A 21006-nucleotide genomic window follows, 5' to 3' on the forward strand; every position below is an offset into this window, starting at 1 on the left:
GTTAGATTACAATGTTATAACTTCAGACTCAACATGACCATAATCAACAAATGATTAATATATATATATATATATATTCAAAGAAAATCCAAATATCTATAAAATATAAAAAATACATCATTGGAAATTTAATTAATTGGATAATTGTTGGGTTTGACCATTATTATTTTTTTAAAAAAGATGGATTTGGAATAGGATAAAATTTTGGAGAGGTTTGGTGTTTGGGTAAACTGAAAAAGGAAAAAAAATTTGATATTTAATAAAATGAATTAGTAAAATAAAATAAAATAAAGCAATAAATTTATATGATATTATCTATCATCCAGCTTTCTTTTGCTCATCAAATATCCTTCAGGTACTTTCTCAATTCTCATCTAATTTTTCTTCCTTTTTTCTCTGCTCCACTTTCCCTCCTTTTCCCCTCTTCAATCTCATCTCTCAAAATTCCTTTTCTTTCTACCTTTCATGTCCCTTCCACCATATTCAATCTTCTTCAATCCCCATGAATCTCTTCTAAATTTTTTTGACCTCTATTTTACTTCAATTTTTCCTTTTTTTTTTTTCCTATTCTTTGCTGCGATTACCGCAAAGTATCAGATTCTTTTCACCTTCAAACTTCGTCATCTCCTCCATAATTTCCCTCCTTCTACTGATCTTTTCCCTCTGACAATTCCGATTTGAAGATCCGTTTCTTATTCCAGTAGTGGGTTTTTGTTTTTTTGTTTTTTTTTTAATTAAAGTTTTATTTTTGGAGGTGGGTTTGTGGGGAGTAGTACATTATCTCACTCTTCCCAAACGACAGAAGAGCTTTTTGCTCGTTTGGGGTTTGAGTTTTTGCTCACTTACTAATTTCTATTTGTTTCATTCTGTATCATATTTTGGGGTTCTAAGTGTGATTTGAAGTATTTTCGGTGGTTTGGAGTTGGATTTTTGAGCTTTGATTTTTTTTTCCTCGAAGCTTGAAAGTTTGATTGGAAGTTGGTGGATCTGAGATGGTTCCAGGAGATTGAAATCGTTTCAAGGATATTGGGATTGAGGATTGGTAGTTGAACTGTTACTGTAGGGTTAGTATTTGGAGTTTGCTGGTTTTGGTGGATTGTGTTAGCTGAGGTAATAAAAAGGTGAACTGGGATTGCTTTGATTCTGTTCAAGCTAAATCATGGAGCATGTAATTGGTGGGAAGTTTAAGTTGGGCCGGAAGATTGGAAGCGGATCCTTCGGTGAACTGTATTTGGGTATGCAATTCAGTTGTACTTGTACTACTTGTATAGTGCTTTTAAAAAAATTGTTTTTGTCAATTGCCCATTTTATAGGTTTTGAAAAGCAGATTACTGTGAAGTTAATATTGCTATTGGTCTGGTTTGTCTTAGGTACTAATGTGCAAACTGAGGAGGAAGTGGCTGTTAAGCTGGTAAGTAAAGGATCTTCCTCTTCCTTCCTATATTTACTACATAACTTTAGTATGTTCATCCACTGTTCTAGTTTGTAATCGGAACTTAGAAGGCCTGTGACTTAGGTTGTTTACTTGCTCCGAAGGGGCTATCTTCTTTTTCTTAATCTTACGTTGAAGTTTATGGCTGGAAGATAATGAGAAATGCATTTTTTTAATCTATATTCTTTATTAACATCTCTAGTACATTGAATCTAGTGGCAAAGTTTTAACTTTCAATAATCAAATAGTGATTTCTTTTCATTCCAGGAGTCTGTGAAAACCAAGCATCCTCAGCTTCACTACGAATCAAAACTGTATATGCTTCTTCAAGGAGGAAGTGCGTTTATCTCCTACCACTTCCATATTGAGTCTGATTTTAATTTTATTATTGTTATTTTAGTTTGCAATCCTTGTGTGTTGCTTATGTATCCTTCATTTTGTGAAGCTGGTATTCCTCATCTCAAATGGTTTGGAGTTGAGGGTGAGTATAATGTTATGGTTATTGACCTCCTTGGACCGAGCCTTGAAGATCTGTTCAACTACTGTAATCGGAAACTATCTTTGAAAACAGTATTAATGCTTGCTGATCAGCTAGTAAGTATTCATACTTTTTGAAAGAACGCTCAGTTTAATATGGTCATTAGCTGATTCTCCTTATTTGCTTCCTTAGATAAACAGAGTTGAGTACATGCACTCACGGGGGTTCCTTCACCGTGACATAAAGCCTGACAACTTTCTAATGGGGTTGGGGCGGAAGGCTAACCAGGTATTTAATATATGTATCCCAACTTTGAATAACCATTTTACTACTTTTTTCTTTCATGCTTTTTGTTGGCAACTTTTTTTAATATTGATAATCATCAAAAGGTAAGCAATAATATAATTACAACAGAAAGTCAGGGCTAGGAGGCTTCTTCCCTTATTTCAGCCAACAATTTAATTGCCATTTTTTGGTCGTGAAAGTGATGTTTCTTATCTACTAGCTTCCCCTACTTGCCAACAATTGAGATGGGTAGTGTAAGAAGTTTATTGAGATTTAATTTCTCTTTGATTGATAAAGCCTGATAGAAGACTACTTAGCGCCAACTCTTGCAGGTTGGGATGCAAGAATGAAAATTTGTTGTATCATTAGATTTTAAATTATGAATATTATCTATCACAAACAAATTTTTTTCCTGTTGTGTTTTGGCTGTGTGTGAATATTGATATTTGTGTGCAATGAAAGTTTGTTTTATCAACTCATGCACGATGACATTTTCCTAAGCAGCCTATTGGCTCATTATTGAACAGGTCTATATTATCGATTATGGTCTTGGAAAAAAGTATCGGGATCTTCAAACACACAAGCATATACCATACAGGTATTGGAAAACTAGCATCTAATAGCAGTTGTTCTGGTGTGTCTGTTTGTGTGTGTTTATCTGAGCATGCTAGAATTGTTCAACTTTAACTTTTCCTTCCCAATAAAAATAATTAACTTTTGTAAAAACTTCCTTAACTGAATCTATCTTTTGCTTGCAGAGAAAATAAGAATCTCACAGGAACAGCTCGCTATGCTAGCATTAATACTCACCTTGGAGTTGGTAATTAAACCATTGACTCTTGGTTTGGGTCCATCCACAATGAAAATCAATTCTTCAAAACCGTTCCAATCTATATTTTGTTTGATTGCAGAGCAAAGCAGAAGAGATGATCTCGAATCTCTTGGTTATGTGCTTATGTATTTTCTCAGAGGAAGGTTTGTTGCTTCTCTTGTGTATTCTGTATTCCCGTTTTGTTTTTAACTCCAAAATTTAATTTGGTTTTCTCTATTTGTTATTTCAGTCTTCCTTGGCAGGGTTTGAGAGCAGGGACCAAAAAGCAAAAATATGATAAGATTAGTGAAAAGAAAATGCTCACTCCAATTGAGGTATTTCTACATCTTTTTTATTAAATTGGTGAAGAGAAATAGAACCAACTACCATCTTTGACCAGCAATGTGCAAACTTTTGGCTATCTGTTCAAGATTTGGTGGCCACTTAATTAGGGGCTAACTGCTACAAGCTTCTAAAATTGAATGCTGTATCAAACAATTTTGCATGGATGCTCGATTTCTCATCTGCTATTTGTTCAGTATTTTTTGTTGAAGAAAATTTAGTCACTTGATGCATTAACAATAATTGTTAGTCCTAAAAAGCTATAAATATATTTTAAACTTGACACACGGAGAGGGCTATTGTCTTCTTTTAGGTCCTCTGCAAATCTTATCCTACAGAATTTACATCTTACTTCCACTATTGCCGAGCCCTAAGATTTGAAGACAAACCAGATTATTCCTATCTGAAGAGGCTTTTCCGTGATCTTTTCATTAGAGAAGGTTAGTCTTGTCCTAATAGCTACTCGAACTATTTGCAGTTACAGACTACAGTCAAAAAGCTTGTTCATTTGGATGTAACTACTGACAGCTTATGTTGTAGCATTCTTCTCCATTTTCAACTAAAGTTTCCATGAACTGTTTAAAAGCGGCAAGAATGGGCATGACACTTGCAATCTTTACAGGTTACCAATTTGACTACGTATTCGACTGGACTATATTGAAATATCCACAGATTGGCTCCAGTTCTAGGACACGAGTATGTACCTAAAATCCTTCCAATGTTGTCAAGGAAAATGAGAGATATAAAGGGAATATTTATTTACCTCGATAGTCTCTCTTATTTTTATGTTCTTATTATTATTTCTTTTCATGATTTTGTCATCAACAGCCAACTGGGAAAGCAGCTATAACCCCTGGACCATCTGCAGAAAGAGTGGAGAGGCCTTTAGGTATGACTCTTATCCCTACTAGGTATAGAAGTTCGTATTAAAGCTCGCAAATGCTGATTGGCCATCAATGTAGAGTTCTAAGATGGTAAAAGTCGTGTTCTAGTTCAACTGCTAGAAGAAACATCTGATCATGTTGTAGTTCAGAAACATCTGATCATGTTGTAGTTTATTATTATTTTTTAACTTCAATGGTTTGCAGCATTTGGGTTGCTAATGCTTAACTTTGTTGTTATGTTCCCATAATTTGTTGATTTTTCCTAAATTTCTACCAAGTTGAAATGAAAATGTCCTTGTGTGAACAATTTTCTCTTTCAATATATCATTTAGTGGGACAAGATCTGCGAGACAAATTTTCTGGTCCAGTGGAGGCTTTTGCTAGAAGGAATGGCACTGGCATTGGTCTAAACAGTGATCATTCTAGACATAGATCTTCTGATGACGTGCCTTCTTCCAAGGATGTGGTGAGTTGTATAGTCCACAATAAGATTGTATACTAGAATTGTTATATCCAGTTAGAGTTATCTGGGAACAGTTTCTACTGACTAGTGCTCAAATGTTTCCATTTATAGTTTTTCTCTTCCTCCTCCAATGTTGCAGCAACCGGATGCAGAACGAGCACGGAGTTCTTCTCGGCAAGGGAGTGCTTCTAAGAGACCTATTTTGTCGAGCAGTCGGCCTAGCTCCTCTGGGGAGCCAAGCGAACTCCGCTCAAGCCGGCTTTTTTCAAGCAGCAGCCGTCTGTCTGGTTCTACACAAAGAATTCAACCTGGGGTTGAGTCAAAATCATCCTTTCTGCGTTCTTCTGCTACAAAAGGAAGCCGTGATGATGCACTTCGAAGCTTTGAACTATTAACAATTGGCACAGGAAAGAAGAAATAAGAACTGATCGATCGTCGGGGGTGAACTGTTTTTTTCTCTGTAGTTACTGTTGGAATTCATCATTCTGATGACGTTTTTAAACATCTGTATGGTGTCTCTTCATGTTCATCATCAGATTCCGTCCCAGGTATGGAAGTTAAACTCTCCCCTTCCCCCGCCCCCGCCCTACCCCACTCGGGTATGTATATGTTCCTCTCATCAGAGGTTCATATGATTAATTATAAACCTTTTTTCAGACTCGTCAAAGAGAGAAATTAACAAAGCTCTCGGGAAATTGTTAATACACTTGAGGCTGCTGTAACTAATAAATACTTTTCTCGTATTCATTCTTTCATGGTAAAGGGCTTTGACACCAACCAACCGGAAAAAGTCTTAATTGCCTCTGTGGCCATAATTCTGCTAGATGAAGCAAGGGATAGAGATGACTCCTGCCAGACCTTTTGGATGAATAGAAAGAGAAGTCAGCTTTATTGTTATTGTCGTCTCTGTTGCTATTTTTTTCTTTATAAAGATCTGATTTTACAATTACTCTTAACTTTCCCTTTCAAATCATGTCTGCAATGGAAGAGTGATATTTACCTTTATGGATGATAGCTATAAGGAAAATGAAGAACAGGGAAGATTATGATGGGTTAAATTATAGATACTCACGGATATATATATATATATATATATATATATAAGATTGATTAAATTATAGGTTTAGTTCTGAACATAAAGATTTGTTTATGGAGTCTTATTCAAGTGTTTTACATGTATGTAAACTTTTAATTGTGTTCAATAGATTGTCGAACTTTGTAATATGTTGAATTGTGGTTTAGCCCATGGTTAAACTAGGTACAATTTCTCACCTGGTATTGTAATAATATTCATGCACGCATGTAACCAAAATTATTGTTAATTTTGCCCACTCTTTCGCAATATGAAGACCAACCACGTCAACCTGAGCTTTAGCACAACTGAGAGAGAGATGAACAGTTTGGAAACAGTAATCAATACATTTTAAAACATCATTTGCATATAGAATAATTGCGTCATAACCAAAAATGTCTTCCTTGATGTTGCAAGTAGCATCTACAAACAAAACACTGACGTTGAGGTTAGAAAAGAGTCTAAAAAGCTCTTGCCTTTGAAAAGAATCAGCATGTATGGCAGCACACCTAGAAAATAAGTCTAAATATTTTGCAATCCAGTCACATCTGAAAGGCATAGACGAAATATCCTCGTTATGTAGAGGTTTACTTTGGTCGCCCTAGATAGACCAAACACTAACACCAACCAATCCTAGCCCAAAACCCAGATTTGATGAAGCCAATAATTCATTGACTCATCCTTTATTAAGAAAACCATTGTGAATGACTCTGCCAAGTAGAAAGTAAGCAACGTCAAACCCTACCAGCTTGTTGACATTCAAATAAAGCTTGCCTTCATGGACGCACCCAAAGCACCACATAAGAGTCTTTCTGGATTAGAGATGACATGTCGACGATATAAGTTCAAACTCGTCGGAATGTAGTTGTGGAAAGTGTACCAAATAAAATGTTTAACCTTGATATTTTTGAACGCTAAATTTTTTTCCATCAATCATCCACCCATTCGAGATAGATGAAGCCTCAATAGAACCTCGCTCAAAGCTCAAATGATAACCACTGTTAACTATGTATATACCTTTACCATCAAAATGCCAAATCCACTGATAGCTCTATGTAGAGAGTGGAATACAAGTGGAATACAATAGCTCGTTGTTTAGCTAAACGTAGATTTTTAGCGTCCAAATTTCTTGGATTTCTACATTCCTTTATTGGTTTATTGTATACGTCATGATGTATCTAATTCTCTTACTCTATTGGGATGTGATAATTAATTGTTGTTTTCATTTGGGGTAGACGTTACCATTCACATTTAACAACTTCCAATTTAAGAAATCATTGTCAAATAAATTTTTTATTTATTTTTAATCGTAATCATGTATATGATTGAAATTTGATAAAAATAATTGAAAGGAAAACAACATTAAAAATAGCTTATTTTTTCTAATAGATTTGGGCAATTTCACCTCTTTTTCTTGTAAAAAATATTTAATAAATTGTTAACCTCACATTAACGATTGTACTGATTAAAATCATAAACTTTCTTTACTGATTAAATTATTAAATTTTCTTTACTTTCATTGAGTCATCAAACTTTCTTTAAGTAAATCAATTTAAATATTTTATATTTTGTTTTTTTTTAAATCGTTAGTTAATGATTTTGTATCTGCGCCCGTATGTATATTCTCGATATTATTTCTTTTTTCTCAAATCATTTAATTATCAATTTAATATAATATTTGACATCTCTAAACTTAAAATATTTGAACGATCTAATAAGTGAAAATAAATATTAATTATTATATGAATTTGAGCAGAGTAACTTCTAGATAAATTTAATACACTACCTAAAATTATAATAGCTGGTGAGTTATTTTTTTGGTTGACTTTTAAATATCGTAGAGCCAAATGAAACAGTGCCGATGCATTCATACAACTGCTTAGGAAAGATAGATACAAAAAGAAAATTGTAAGTATTGTTATTTTGAATGAAATAAAACGTAAATAGTTATAATTAGAGAGCCTAAATTGATGTGTTAATAAATTACACAAAGTTTAGGGTTAGAAATTGATTTTTTTTAAATAATTATTGGGCGTAGCCAAAGCTGAAGCCGACAGTAATACTGCTTTCCGTGGAGCAAATCAACGGTTTCCGTTTCCACTTCCATAAAACGACGACAACTTTTATGCGTACGATTTCCCAACTTTGTTCTACCGTTTCAGTCCCATCGGAGTCGGCTAAGCTTCCTTTCCGGCGAAGCCCTTTTTGCTCTTTGAATACATTCAGATTCAGACAACACACACTCCACTGAACTCCAACTTCCTCTCTACTTTCGCATGCAGCTCCGTCACTGTCCTTCATCCGCGATTCTTCCGGTTTCGGAGCTTCTGAGTCAGCGGAACCTGGTGATGATGATTTGCTTCTAGAGCTGTTGATTAACTGCTGCTGTTGCATCGTTTACTTTTCGAGATCTTGCTTAAAGCGTTTCGCAGTGGAGTGAGAGTTGAGTGTGGAGTTCATGAAGATTGGGGATTAGGTTTTCTGTTTGTGGTGGTTTGAATTCGCGGTTTGTATGAGAGGTGGATAGAGTTGGTGATGGATATGGAGGTTGAAGGTGACTTGGAGTTCCTACTGGACTTTGAGATGTTGCAGCTCCCCGAGGTGTCTTCTTTTGCTTTGAAATCCAATCCTTATGTCGTTGAGGCGCTGTTCTCGCAGTGGCTTTCGCTTCCTGAGACTGGCCGACTGGTACTTGTTCGATTCATTTTTTGTTTAGAAACTCTATCGTACTTCCGAAGTCTCTTTTGTAGCTTCATATAAGTAAGCGAATGAGAAATTTTCGTTTCGTGTAATAATTTGTTCTGTGAATTTCCATCTGATTTTTCCCGACCATTTCCCCAATTATTATTTTGAACTTAGGTGAATTCTTTGGTTGCTGATGCGAAGTCCGGTGCTTCTTTGAATGTTGGCGGCAACTCTACTGGAATCAATGGTGTTTCTAATCATTCTTTACCTTCCATGTTTCCCGGTGGCAGTACTCCTCCACTTTCACCTCGCAGTGCATCCAGTTCCCCACGTATGGCGAAACAGAGGTTTGGCCCTTCTTCGTTAGGTTCTCCGCTTAAGTTGGTCAAGGAGCCAGCAAGAGAGGCTATACCACAGGTATTGAGCAAACTGTTGATGGTTAGCTAATTATTAATCCAAGTATGCAGGATTTGCATACTTGACTGCCCAACCTTGTATTAGAGTTGTTACAAGTTGACATAGCCTCATGAGACACTGTAATATATTTGCAGTTCTATTTTACAAGTGGTCGTCCAGCACCGAATGAATTGACGGAAGATTTTCTGTCTAAAGCGAATCAGTTTTTTCTGTCTCGTTCGGATGGAGTGCAAATAAAGGGTGAGGTTGAGCTGTAATGCGTTGATGGTCTTTTCTTGCTATGTTTCTTAAGGATATATTTCAATTTCCTTCTTTCAATGCAGAATTTAAATCAGTCACAAAGGAGATTTGCAAGTTACCTTCATTTCTCTCCACTGCTCTTTTTAGGAAGATTGACGTTAACTGCAACGGAAAAGTATCAAGGTATGCATTTAACCTCCCCACTGCATTTCTTAGGATTTTGGTGAATAATAATTGCTTGATCTTTTGCATGTGGGCAACATGGGACTCTCAATTAAACCCTGATGAATGAATGAGTTTTTTCTTTTCTTTATTTTTGTAGATTTTTATTGGAATGTAATGACTTTGGTGTTTATTTTGTAGAGAACAGTTCATCAATTATTGGATTATGAGCAATATGTTAACCATGGATTTAGCATCCCAAGTATTTACTATTCTCAAGGAACCAGAGCGCAATTACCTTGTTCAGGTATAGTTTTCAATCAAAAGTAGCATATCTGTGCTTTGCATTCAAACGTTGACGAGAATTTGTATCTTCAATTCAGGATGATTTCAAACCTGCTTTACAAGAACTTTTGGCAACTCACCCGGGGTTGGAGTTTTTGCAAAGTACACCAGAATTCCAGGAAAGATATGGTGAGAAGATTGCCTGCTACACTACTTTTCCAGATGTGTAATCAGGAACTGATTTTGTAGATATATTGTTCTATATTATTTAGATGACCTTGATCTCACTGTTGCTTTTACTAATATAATTTGGTTGCGATTTCCATGCGCCAATACATTCTTCTGAAGGGCTTTGACTTCGACTAAAATATACCTACTGGAGTTTTAACAACAATACGATGTTTTCAACCCAAATAAACATGATAAATGTTCACTGCTCTACTGTTTTATTTAAAAAATTTTAAATTAATAAAGAACATTCCACTCAACTTTCTGAAGTTATTTATGTTCTCAACCTCATATATTTTCCCTTTCATGATTTATTTAGGCTTCATTTGATACCCATTTGGGTTTTTGAAGTTAAGCTTATGAACTATTACAGCTATAGATTTTTTTTTTTTAATTTTTTTTTGTTATCTAATTTTTAGAGACATTTTTAAAATCCAAGCCAAGTTTTGAAAACTTAAGAAAGTAGTTTATAGACTTTTTTTCTTTTTTTTTTTGGAATTAGGAATTTGGTTAAGAATTCAAATAACTTCTTAGGAAAAATGATATCCATCACCAAGAAATCTTGAGAACTTAAAATAATCTCAATTTAAAAAAAAAACCTAAATGGTTAACAAACGAGCGTTTTAATTGTTTAATTGCTCGATGTACTAAATTTTAAACCACTCATTTGTCCTCTTTTTGTAAATGGTTCAAAATTTACTTGCTAGTCTAATGTTCATATGGATCTAATATTTTGCAATGTGAAACTGATTCCATGTGTACTTTCTCTTACAAATGGAGCAGCTGAAACAGTCATATACAGGATATTTTACCATATTAACAGATCCAGTAACAGTCGTATTACCCTCAGGGAGTTGAAGCGTGGGAACTTAATTGCTGCAATGCAGCATGTGGACAAGGAAGAAGATATCAACAAAGTCCTGAAGTATGTTGATATGTTGACGATACTCAGCTTTCTTTTAGGAAATCAGAATGTTAGCTATGGGGGCATTTATCTTGATACACGTTTGACACTAATCACATAGTTATATTCTCCAAGGAAACTTGAACATGATAACAGATTTTCTTTATTTCTCTACTGTTTTGTGGGGGAGATAATAAAATTGCGCTTCAGTCTTTTTATGAAAAAAATGTTTTGGTTTCTTTTGAACTTTAATCTTTTTGAAAATTAAGGTCTACCTGATTTTTTCTCTACATGGTTAAAAATATGTGCTTTTTTTATTTAGATTTTAGATCTTGCTCTATACTATTGTTCTTGTGTGGCTCAGGTACTTCTCTTATGAACACTTCTACGTGATATATTGCAAATTTTGGGAGCTTGACAATGATCATGATTTTTTTATCGAGAAAGAGAATGTAATCAAATATGGTAACCATGCTCTAACCTATCGGATTGTCGATAGAATCTTTTCTCAGGTTTGAAGTTTTCCCCTTGTATTATTCTCATCTATTGATTGGTTTTTCTTTAGGTTTATTCTTGGGTCAACAAGCTTTTTATTTGCTGAATCTTTTCCTCTCAGATTCCAAGGAGATTTACTTGCAACGTTGAAGGGAGGATGGGATATGAAGACTTTGTTTACTTCATTTTGGCTGAAGAGGATAAATCATCCGAGCCGAGTCTTGAGTACTGGTATATTTACTCTTTCTGTGTCTGGAGGTCTTGCGTAAACTTTCCTGTAGTTCAATTTTAAGCTATTTGACGTTTGAACAAAGAATAGGCAGTTTGAACATAAATCAATTTTGCAAAATCAAATATTTCTTTAGAAAATGTCCACTCCCTGAACTGCAAGAAAGTATGGAAAGAAGTAGGATTTCAGACCCAAATCATTTAATCTACTGCAATATCAAATGTTAAAATTTCTCTAATAATTTTTGTGGAATTTTAGTTGTGACCTCTTGTCAAGATCTTTATCTAAATTCTTTTGTTATTTTTCTCCTTTCCTAGCCAAAACTAATTGGATATCCTCTCTTGATTTTAATTATGATGTAATGGAGGCAATATCTTTGTCTTGTTTGGAGGGGAAGACAAACATAATCCAAATTAGGATGTTCCTTGATCTTTAGATTGCTTTTTGTAGGTTCAAATGCATTGATCTAGACGGAAATGGAGTGCTCACAAGGAACGAAATGCAGTATTTTTTTGAAGAGCAGTTGCACCGAATGGAGTGTATGGCTCAGGAACCAGTGCTTTTTGAGGACATTTTGTGTCAGATTTTTGATATGATTGGACCAGAGGTCAATTCCTTGACCTAGTTATCGCCACTCCTTTTTTATTTTCTTAGCTTATTTCAGGCAAGAATATGATTTTTTTAATTGATGTATCGTTTCATATATAGAATGAGGAATGCATTACATTACGAGATATCAAAAACTGTAAACTTGCCGGACATGTTTTCAACATCCTTTTCAATCTCAACAAGTTTGTTGCCTTTGAAAGTCGTGATCCATTCCTAATCCGTCAGGTAAAATGAAGTTTTTGCCTCAGTTTTGTGGAAAATGGATTTAGAGTTCCAACTATGTTCTTCATTTAAGTTCTGAAGATAAAATTAATATTCTATTTTGTTAGGAACACGAGGATCCAACTTTGACTGAATGGGATCGATTTGCACATAGAGAATATATTCGTCTTTCCATGGAAGAAGAAGCTGAAGATGCTTCAAATGCAAGTGATGTCTGGGATGAGTCACTTGAGGCTCCTTTTTGACGTATGGGTAATCTCTATCTTGTCCTTCTTTTTCTTTCATTTTCTCATTTCTGTAATTTACGTGTGATTAATATGCTTCCAGTTGAAAGTTGTCTGGGTTGATGGATGGTTAAACAAACCTCCTCAAAAAACATTTTTTTTTTATCTTTTAATTTTTATAAGTAATGAATTTCATTGATGATGAAATTTACAAAAGAAAGGCTTTTAGCTCAAACCAAAGGAGTTAAAAGTGAAGATAAACTATAGTAGATGTAGAAAGATATACATTTGCACCATGTGATAGCAACATAAGATAGATAACACGGTAAAAAAAACCTAACAAAAGTGAGGCTACTCCATTCCCAAAACAAAGGCAAATAAATTTAATAGAAAAGATACCGGATATTGCCCCTTATAAGGGAACTATTGAGTTTTCCTATGAACATTCTTGTAATTATTACATCTTAGAGACCAACCACCCGAGACTCCATTCCAGCAAAATGAATCTAACTTGTGCTATTACCAACCCTGACACAGAAAAAGGAAGAGCACGCGAGGAGGATGAAACATCTCTCCCAAAATCTTCCCAAAACTCAATTAAAATTGGAACCATTACCGACATTATTATCATTAATTTTACCTTTTTTTTCACTGGAACCACTGCCCACATATATAAATTCACTTTCCATTAAAATTTCCTTAGCTATAGCGACTAGAAACTAGCGTGTAAGCACATCTATTAAGCTGCTCCTACCCAATCCCATATTCACCAAAAAGCTTCCTTTCTATATAAAACCTCCAAAGCCATTTAGCAATCACAGAGATATTTCCATTCCTGAAGTCTCCAATGCCTACGCCACCTAACTGAATGGAGTGAGAAGCAGCTTTCCAATTGATTAGATGAGCTTTCCTTTTCATACGATAACTCTTTGAAAGAATAACCCCAAGAATTTATCGATTTACTTTGCCACTTTCATAGAAATCTTGAACATTGTAGGGTAAATAGAGATAGTAATTCCTTTTCTTAATTCTAATCCATATAACTCTTTCCATCATGGTTGATCAATATGCCTTATAACTTGGTTACTACCAAGGGAAAGGCTAAGTAAGATACCCCCATAGGCCACTTTCGAGGATCACATGAGCCGATGAGAGTATATTGTTTGTTTATGGCATGTATAAGCTCCTCATTTAGTGCGATTTTAAATGCAGGATGTAAACACAGAAATGGTACTCGGTTGATCGCAATATTGGACGTTGAGACGAGAGATGTGCTTAACGAAACTTCACAGTTTGGCTGAACAAGAAATGTAAATTGCATGAAGTTCCCCTGCAGGATAGGTAAGCCTGGCCATATGAGACTGCTAAATCAATTCTTGGCTTATTTCCATGTGATATCCTTTTGCCATTTCCTCTACTCGATTTTTTTATTTGCAGCATCATAACATATCTTTCGCCGCCTTCGTTTGTTCATGCTATTGTAGTTTACATTACAGATCGAACTTGATGTTGTTTTGTTAGATTCATTGCCAAAATAGCACACCTGAAATTACATGTGGATCGCAATTGTCAAAACCAAAATCAATTGTATAGAATTGACTCTACATCGTGTTTTCTTTTTCTTTCTAGCTAAGTCTGTTGAATGCTTCAAAAAAATTTCTTTTGGAACTTGCACTCTCTCTTGCATGAATTTGGAAGCCTAGGAAGAATAACGATCATTGTTTCAAATGCATAAGCTTATGTTTTCAAGTCCAAAAGAATTGTCATGTTAGTTGAAGTTTTTAATTGTAATTAGCTACAACTTTAGCATAACTCAGCAAATTAAAACATATGCTCTCGACTAGGGCGTTTGAGGTATAGGTTTGAAACCCTTCACCTCCACAAATCTATATACTATTTTCCTTGTTCCATAGTTAGTTTTTTGCTCAATATTCTAACAAATATTTTACTCTTGAAATGTTTCCGAAATATCAAAGTAATGCTGTCATGCTATTAGTTTTTGATAGAAATTGTTAAAGTTTTGTTTAAAAAATACTCCTAAACCATTAAAAAAGTTCATAATATTCTCAAACTTGAAAGAAGTTTTTAAATACTCATTGATCCAATTTTTACACAAAACAATTCTAACACCCAAAATAAAAATAAAAATTTAAAGTTAAAACATTAATTTCATAATAAAAGTTCTTTCTTTCAAACATACTAAAACAATAATTAGTTAAATGAAAAAAGTGTATTCAACTTTTAACACATGGTAAATTATTAATAGCGAAATCAAATATTATTATATTGTGTCAAAAGTATGAAAATTGTTTTAAATGAAGTAAACTTTGTCCATCTATATTTATCTAAGTCTATCACAAAAAGTAAGTGTAAAATGTTCTTGAGGGTAAAATGTTCTTGCATTTTATCATTTAAGAAGATATTTTGAAACATACTAAAGGTCCAGACTGTATACCTCAAACAAAAGTAAAGGATTTCAATTTTCCTCTGGACTTGAAACATTGTGAAGTGAAATTTCTTTTCATATAACCCTTTTTTTCTAAAGTAAACATATGGGAGCAATAAAATGCTTTTAATTTATTCTCATCCAACTAATTTTAGTACTAAATTAATAACTATTAGATTCGTTAGAAATTGGTATGTTTTATCACTTTGGACATCGGAGATTCAAATCACCATATCTCATTTGTGAGTAAAAAACAAAAAATAAAATGTTGTGTATACTATCCTTTAGAAGATTCAACTTTGATTACATTATATGCTAAAATTTTATTTTTAATTCTATCCTTATTTTGCCCAAATTTATTAACTATTTTTCCTTCATATTAGATTTAAATTGTAATTTTTTTTAAAAAAAAAGATTTTGTTCAATTTTATTTTCATGGTTACCCAATAAAATCTTAACATTATATAAAACAATAAATACCAAGATATTTGAATTAGAAGATTTCCCAAATTAAATATACATCGATCCATTAATAGTTTGGGATTGTGTTTGTTGACCTCCTTTGAGTTTCTTGACGAGGAAGAGTAAACTACTTGAATGAGATAGTGAGACGGTCAATCTTTAAGGTTCTATTCATAGACACCATCCATCATTGTATTTAATTAGGACATTCTCTTTTTACTCAATAGATCTAATAAAATAATGAACTCGAAAGAGATAAGCCACATTGATAATAATATAAGAAATAAAATAAATCTAACATTCTCCCACTTGGCTCATTGACATTATTTACCATATACATTCATAGACATAATGCCCATAATTAAACTTCATAACATATCATGTCAAGTCAAAGAAACTACCAAAGAATCATGACGGTCATACATCATTGCATTAATATACTCCCTTTCATGTATCGCTGTAATAATTCTTCTATTAACGTGATCTATAATAAAGATAAACAATAAAGGTCCGACAATAAGTGTCTTTATCAAAGACGATGTCCTGTTTGATTTACATAATTCATTTATGTATATACTAATTATAAGAACATAACCATGAGATAAAATCAGAAACAATAAATAAATGAGCTGAAAGTGTGAAATGATAATGATATCTTCTAATGCTCATATGTTTAACATGATCATCATTGAATGTCTTTGGTGGCAATCCTTTAGTTTAATAGATCTGCAATCATAAGTTTAGTGCTAATGTGTTTGATTGAAACTCTTTGTTTTTGAACTTCTTCTTTAACAACAAAGTATTTTAATTTCATATGTTTAGCATCTTTAGAATACTTGTTTTTTTTGAAGAAAATTGTTGCAGAATTATCACGGTAAATCTCAGTGGCTTGACAAAACTATCGACAATTCCAAGTCCTAAGATAAAGTTCTGCAACCATAAATCATGAACTGTAACCTCAAAGCATGCTACAAATTCAGCCTCCATAGTAGATGCAGCTATATAAACGGTTTTGCGCTTTTCCATGAAATTGTTCATTCAGCCAATAGGAACAAATAGCCAAAAGTGAATTTTCGTAAATTCATGCACTCGACAAAATTCGAATCTGAATATCCAATCACCTCAAGATGATCATATCTCTTGTAAGTAAGTTCAGTCCATATATTGACCTCTTTAATTTACACACCATATGTTCTTTTCCTTCAACCATAAACCTTCTAGTTGATCCATGACCACTTCTTCATCTAAAGTCCAATTTAGAAAGGCAGTTTTCGTATTCATTTGATGAAGCTTTAAATCATAATGAGCTACAAAAGTCATAATAATTCTTAATAAGTCATTTTTCGGGACAAGGGAAAAGGTCTATTTGTAGTCAATGCCATCTTTCTGAGTATGACCTTTAGCAACAAGTCTAGTCTTGTGTCATTTGATATTGTCATTTGAGTCAAGTTGGTCTTAAAGATCCATTTCCACTAACTCTTTTACTTTCTTTAGGCAATTTTACAAGATCCCGTACTTTATTATCATTCATAGATTTTAACTCCTTTAATGACATCTAACCATTTGATAGAATTATCTTCTTTAATGGCTTGTGAAAAATGAAATCGGATCATTATTAATACTTTTGTCAAATTTTGATTCATGTAAATAAGCCACATAGCCATTAGAAATAACTAATCTTCTTTGTCTTATTGTTTTTTTTGAAAGGATACCAAATCTTCTTTGTCTTATTGATCTTCTTAACTCTATTTCTTGTGGTTCCTTAATTATAAGTTCATTTATTATAACATCACTATGTGGTGTTTGACCATTAATTTATTCTTTTTGTAGATTGTTAACCGAGTCAACAATTACATGAACAACAACTTTAGAAGAAGTTAAAGATGAAGAATTTCCACCCTAACTTCTGGAATTTCTACTTTACGTGGTTCCAAACTTCTACTGATTACATCATTCTTAATGAACCTTACATTTTCAGTTTCAATTATTCTCATACTGTGGTTAGGACAATAAAATCTATACCCTTTTGATTTTTTTGGATAACCAGTGAAGACACCACTAGTTGTTCTTGAATCCAGTTTTCTTTCGTGTGAATTATAAATTTTTACTTTTGTCTGACAACCCCAAATATGTAGGTGCCTTAAACTAGGTTTCCTTCATGTTCACAGTTCCAAAGGTGTCTGTGGAACTAACTTACTAGGAAGCTTGTTTAATAAATATTGAGCGGTTTTTAATGCATACATCCACAATGACATAGGTAAAGACAAATTAATTAACGTGCTTCTAATCATATTCATTAATGTACGATTACGTATTTTTGCAACACCATTTTGTTGTGGTGTTTCTAATATTGTGTATTGAGCACATATACCATGACTTTCTAGGAACTTAGCAAATGGGTCAAAACAATGTGTTTTCTCATCATATTTTTCATAAATTTTATAAAATCCTTGACATTTTCAATATTATAATTGTGGACTTAATATTATTTGGTACAGTCATTCACTTAAACATTAGAATCAATCTATTTGACCTTTCCCCAACTTTATAGAGAGATCTATCTTCAACATTGCAAGCACGAGTAAGTGTAGCAGGTTTCTCACTTAAAGTGTCAAATTAAGATCCAAAACTCCAAGATGGAATCGGATTTGGTCACACCAATCAGAACAATTGAGTCTATTAAACTTGATTATAGATGTAGTAGCATGCGAATGAATAGAAATGAAAGTAGATGTTACAATTACAAAATAAATATGCTTATATATTATTGCTTTGAGAAATAAACTTAAAGATATAACGTGGATTCAGATAATATTAAATAATCATTAACACATACAGCGAAGTTCTTCTTTGGAAGGCACAACAATGTACAATATTTATACTTAACTGATGCTATATTTAATTTCACATAATTGGTAATTTAAATTCTCAAATTAGATACATTAGTTATCTTTGGATATACAAAACACATCTAACCAAACACCTCGATTAACCCCAATAAGATTCAAAATTATAAAAGTATGAATCAACCTTTGAGCAACTTAAATGTTTTATAATGATGAAAATCAATATGCTCATAATAATATTTTTATGTTTCATAATATCATATCATTCATTAGCATCACATACATATGAGTAATTGAGTTAACTTTAATTTGATATCTGTTGAACTTACCAATTTGGCCACTTTAGTGACTAATAAATTATTCATAATATAGATATCATATTACAATAATCACAAATAATTTATCTCCTTAATTTGCAAACCACTATTAATGGAATATTTATAAGACTTACTAATTTGGTCATTTTGGTGAGTAACAAACTATTCATAACATAGATATATTACAAATTAACAATCACAAACAGATAATTAAATTAATGTAACTTTATTTTGATATTTATAGAACACTTAATAATTTGGTCACCTTGGTGACTAACAAATTATTTATACAATAGATATCGATCAAATAATCACAAACAAATACATACTTCAAATTATTTGTGATTTAAACATAAAACACAAAAGATAATAAAACACAATTTATTGTACTAAATTTTATGGAATTTAAACATGCATATTTTATTATATTTTAAATTTATTATATTTTAAATTTAAGCAACTCGATCATGAAAAAAAATATAACATTAATGGAGTAATTAAGAATCTAATTAATCTCCAATAACTTTAATCCAAAAATAAAAAATATATGAATTTTGAAAAACTATAACCTTGATAGTTGTGATTATCACTAGATCATCTCTTGATGAATCTTTATCGCCTTCTTCTTTATTTTTATTTTTCTTTTTCATAATAAGAAGAAAAAAGATTTTCAATGATTAAGAAGATAAAAGATTTTTTCTTTTCATGATAAGAAGATAAAAGATTTTCCTTCCATTTCTAAAATTTATTTGTTTTCATCAATTAAGTTTTATTTGATATCTAGAACTTACTAATATTGTCACTTTGATGATTAACATTATTTCTAACATATGGATATCAAATAACATAATTCTCGAGTGATTTTACACTACAAGAAATTGGGGGATTCTCGACGCATAAAACGGCGTCGAAAGAAGGAACGTCGAGACAGACGACTATTTTCGACGTTGTGTTGCATATGCCAAGACATGACGAAAAAATTATTTTAATATTACATCTTCTCGATGTGTCATGAAAGACGTCGGGAAACAAGAAGCCATTCTCGACAGTTCTCAACCGACATCGGGATAAACTCGAACATTAATTATGTATCATAGCAAGATTTTTGATGCACCATGTATGGCGTCGGGAATGGAAACACCTATTCCCCGACGGTTTTCAATCGACGTCGGAAATAGGTAATATAGTTTCTGACGGCTTGCATGGGCATCGGGATAAACTTGAACGTTAATTATGTGTCATAACAAGATTCTTGACGCTCTATGCATGGCGTCGAGAATGGTTTACCTATTCCCCTATATATTTAGTTTCAGTTCTGTAAAAAAACAACTGAAATTTCAAAGAGAACGAGAGGAGAAGAATGAGAAGACTTCGTCGCGCTCGTCGTGCCTTGACCTCGTCATCGTCTCCCTCGTCACCTTGTCGCTGTTCTTTCATTTTTGGTAAGTTTCAAATCATTTCTTGTTAGTTTTGAAGTTAGTTGGCTTATAGTTTTATCTTTTTGAAGTTGTTTAAGATTGAATATTGAATTAGTTTTAAGATATTGTTCTGTTTAGTGTTTTTTTTTATGCTTTCTTTAATGCTTGTTCTATTTAGTACATCTTCAAAAGTCAGAGGTATGATGGTTGTTCTGTTATATGTATATTGATGCTTTTGAATGTATTTTTTATGCTTGTTCTATTTAGTGCATGAAAGCCAGAGGTTTGATGGTTGTATATATATTGATGCTTTTGAATGTATTTTTTATGCTTGTTCTATTTTGATGCTTTTGAATGTATATTGTATGTATTTTTGATATCAAACTTGTTGTGCAATTATGTGCAATGGAGGAACTCAAACAGAAAGAGAGAAGTTGAACATTATTTTAGCTAGTATGATCATAGAGACATGGACAAGATGTGTAAGGAGGGTAATTGAACATTATAACGAGTTGGGTCGAGGAAAATACAAGCTTGCTTCAAACAGAAAGAACCCTTACTCTAGTAGTTCAAAAAATTGATTTGGAAGAGATGACCAAAAAATGACAAGATCAAGAATCGAATAGGTAAGCCATAGAAAGTTCCTTACATGCATATTAGGTAAATATGATTTATTGTTAAAAAGGTTATCAGTTACATTTAATATGCAAGTGGGAAACTTTCCATGGCTTACCTGTTTGGTTCTCGATCTTGTCATTTTCTGCTCCTCTCTTCCCAATCAATTTTCTGAAACCACCACAGGAAGGGTTGTTTTTGTTTGAAGCAACTTCGTGTTTCTTCTTATGCACCTCGTAATAATGTTCAACTTTTTTCTTTGCACATTCTGCCGATGTCCCTATGATCATACTAGCTACAGTGATGAGGAAATGTGTAGAAGTTGTGAAATTGGCGTCAACGCTTAGAACTATGTTTAAGTTTTCATTTTTATTTTTTATTATTCATGTAATTTATATTTGAATTACTTGAATTATCTACGAACGTGTGCTTTAA

The 21006-nt window shown here is 33.0% G+C and overlaps 2 protein-coding genes across 8 annotated transcripts; both read left to right on the top strand.

Annotated features, from left to right (window-relative positions):
* The first annotated feature begins 340 nt into the window (after window positions 1-340).
* Window positions 341-5700, top strand: LOC103499426 (casein kinase 1-like protein 11). Of its 4 annotated transcripts, none has more exons than XR_539810.3 (15): window positions 341-1235; window positions 1371-1411; window positions 1700-1769; window positions 1878-2026; window positions 2103-2198; window positions 2723-2793; window positions 2954-3015; window positions 3107-3170; window positions 3257-3341; window positions 3662-3788; window positions 3971-4044; window positions 4177-4237; window positions 4565-4698; window positions 4835-5243; window positions 5459-5700. XR_539810.3 is itself a non-coding variant. In XM_008462429.3 (14 exons), the coding sequence occupies exons 1-14, from the start codon at window positions 1160-1162 to the stop codon at window positions 5114-5116; spliced, it is 1392 nt and encodes a 463-aa protein (XP_008460651.1). In that variant the 5' UTR covers window positions 346-1159; the 3' UTR covers window positions 5117-5700. The 4 variants fall into 4 exon arrangements, 2 of the variants coding, with proteins under 2 accessions (XP_008460651.1, XP_008460652.1); XR_001764015.2 differs by having other exon boundaries at window positions 358-1235; window positions 5353-5700; XM_008462429.3 differs by having other exon boundaries at window positions 346-1235; window positions 4835-5700.
* A 2093-nt stretch (window positions 5701-7793) lies between these two features.
* Window positions 7794-14071, top strand: LOC103499427 (probable serine/threonine protein phosphatase 2A regulatory subunit B''delta). 4 transcript variants are annotated; one of them, XM_008462431.3, is made up of 13 exons: window positions 7794-8455; window positions 8627-8869; window positions 9004-9109; window positions 9193-9292; window positions 9473-9578; window positions 9655-9745; window positions 10568-10709; window positions 11053-11200; window positions 11305-11414; window positions 11863-12019; window positions 12121-12246; window positions 12351-12489; window positions 13680-14071. In XM_008462431.3, exons 1-12 carry the CDS (start codon window positions 8303-8305, stop codon window positions 12486-12488), a joined length of 1620 nt encoding a protein of 539 aa, XP_008460653.1. In that variant the 5' UTR covers window positions 7794-8302; the 3' UTR covers window position 12489; window positions 13680-14071. The 4 variants fall into 4 exon arrangements, with proteins under 4 accessions (XP_008460653.1, XP_008460654.1, XP_050941373.1 ...); XM_008462432.3 differs by having other exon boundaries at window positions 7814-8455; window positions 12351-12495; XM_051085416.1 differs by lacking the exons at window positions 7794-8455; window positions 8627-8869 and having other exon boundaries at window positions 9096-9114; window positions 12351-12495.
* The last annotated feature ends 6935 nt before the right edge of the window (window positions 14072-21006 follow it).

This window comes from Cucumis melo, chromosome 5, assembly GCF_025177605.1.
Source record: "Cucumis melo cultivar AY chromosome 5, USDA_Cmelo_AY_1.0, whole genome shotgun sequence".
Classification (NCBI taxonomy): Eukaryota; Viridiplantae; Streptophyta; class Magnoliopsida; order Cucurbitales; family Cucurbitaceae; genus Cucumis; species Cucumis melo.

Coding starts and splice junctions, on each gene's coding strand:
- LOC103499426 (XM_008462429.3), top strand. CDS start 1,160: ATGGAGCATGTAATTGGTGGGAAGTTTAAGTTGGGCCGGAAGATTGGA. Junction 3,016..3,106: donor TAATACTCACCTTGGAGTTG/GTAATTAAACCA, acceptor GTTTGATTGCAG/AGCAAAGCAGAAGAGATGAT. Junction 4,238..4,564: donor AAGAGTGGAGAGGCCTTTAG/GTATGACTCTTA, acceptor TATATCATTTAG/TGGGACAAGATCTGCGAGAC.
- LOC103499427 (XM_008462431.3), top strand. CDS start 8,303: ATGGATATGGAGGTTGAAGGTGACTTGGAGTTCCTACTGGACTTTGAG. Junction 8,870..9,003: donor CAAGAGAGGCTATACCACAG/GTATTGAGCAAA, acceptor ATATATTTGCAG/TTCTATTTTACAAGTGGTCG. Junction 9,293..9,472: donor TGCAACGGAAAAGTATCAAG/GTATGCATTTAA, acceptor TTTATTTTGTAG/AGAACAGTTCATCAATTATT.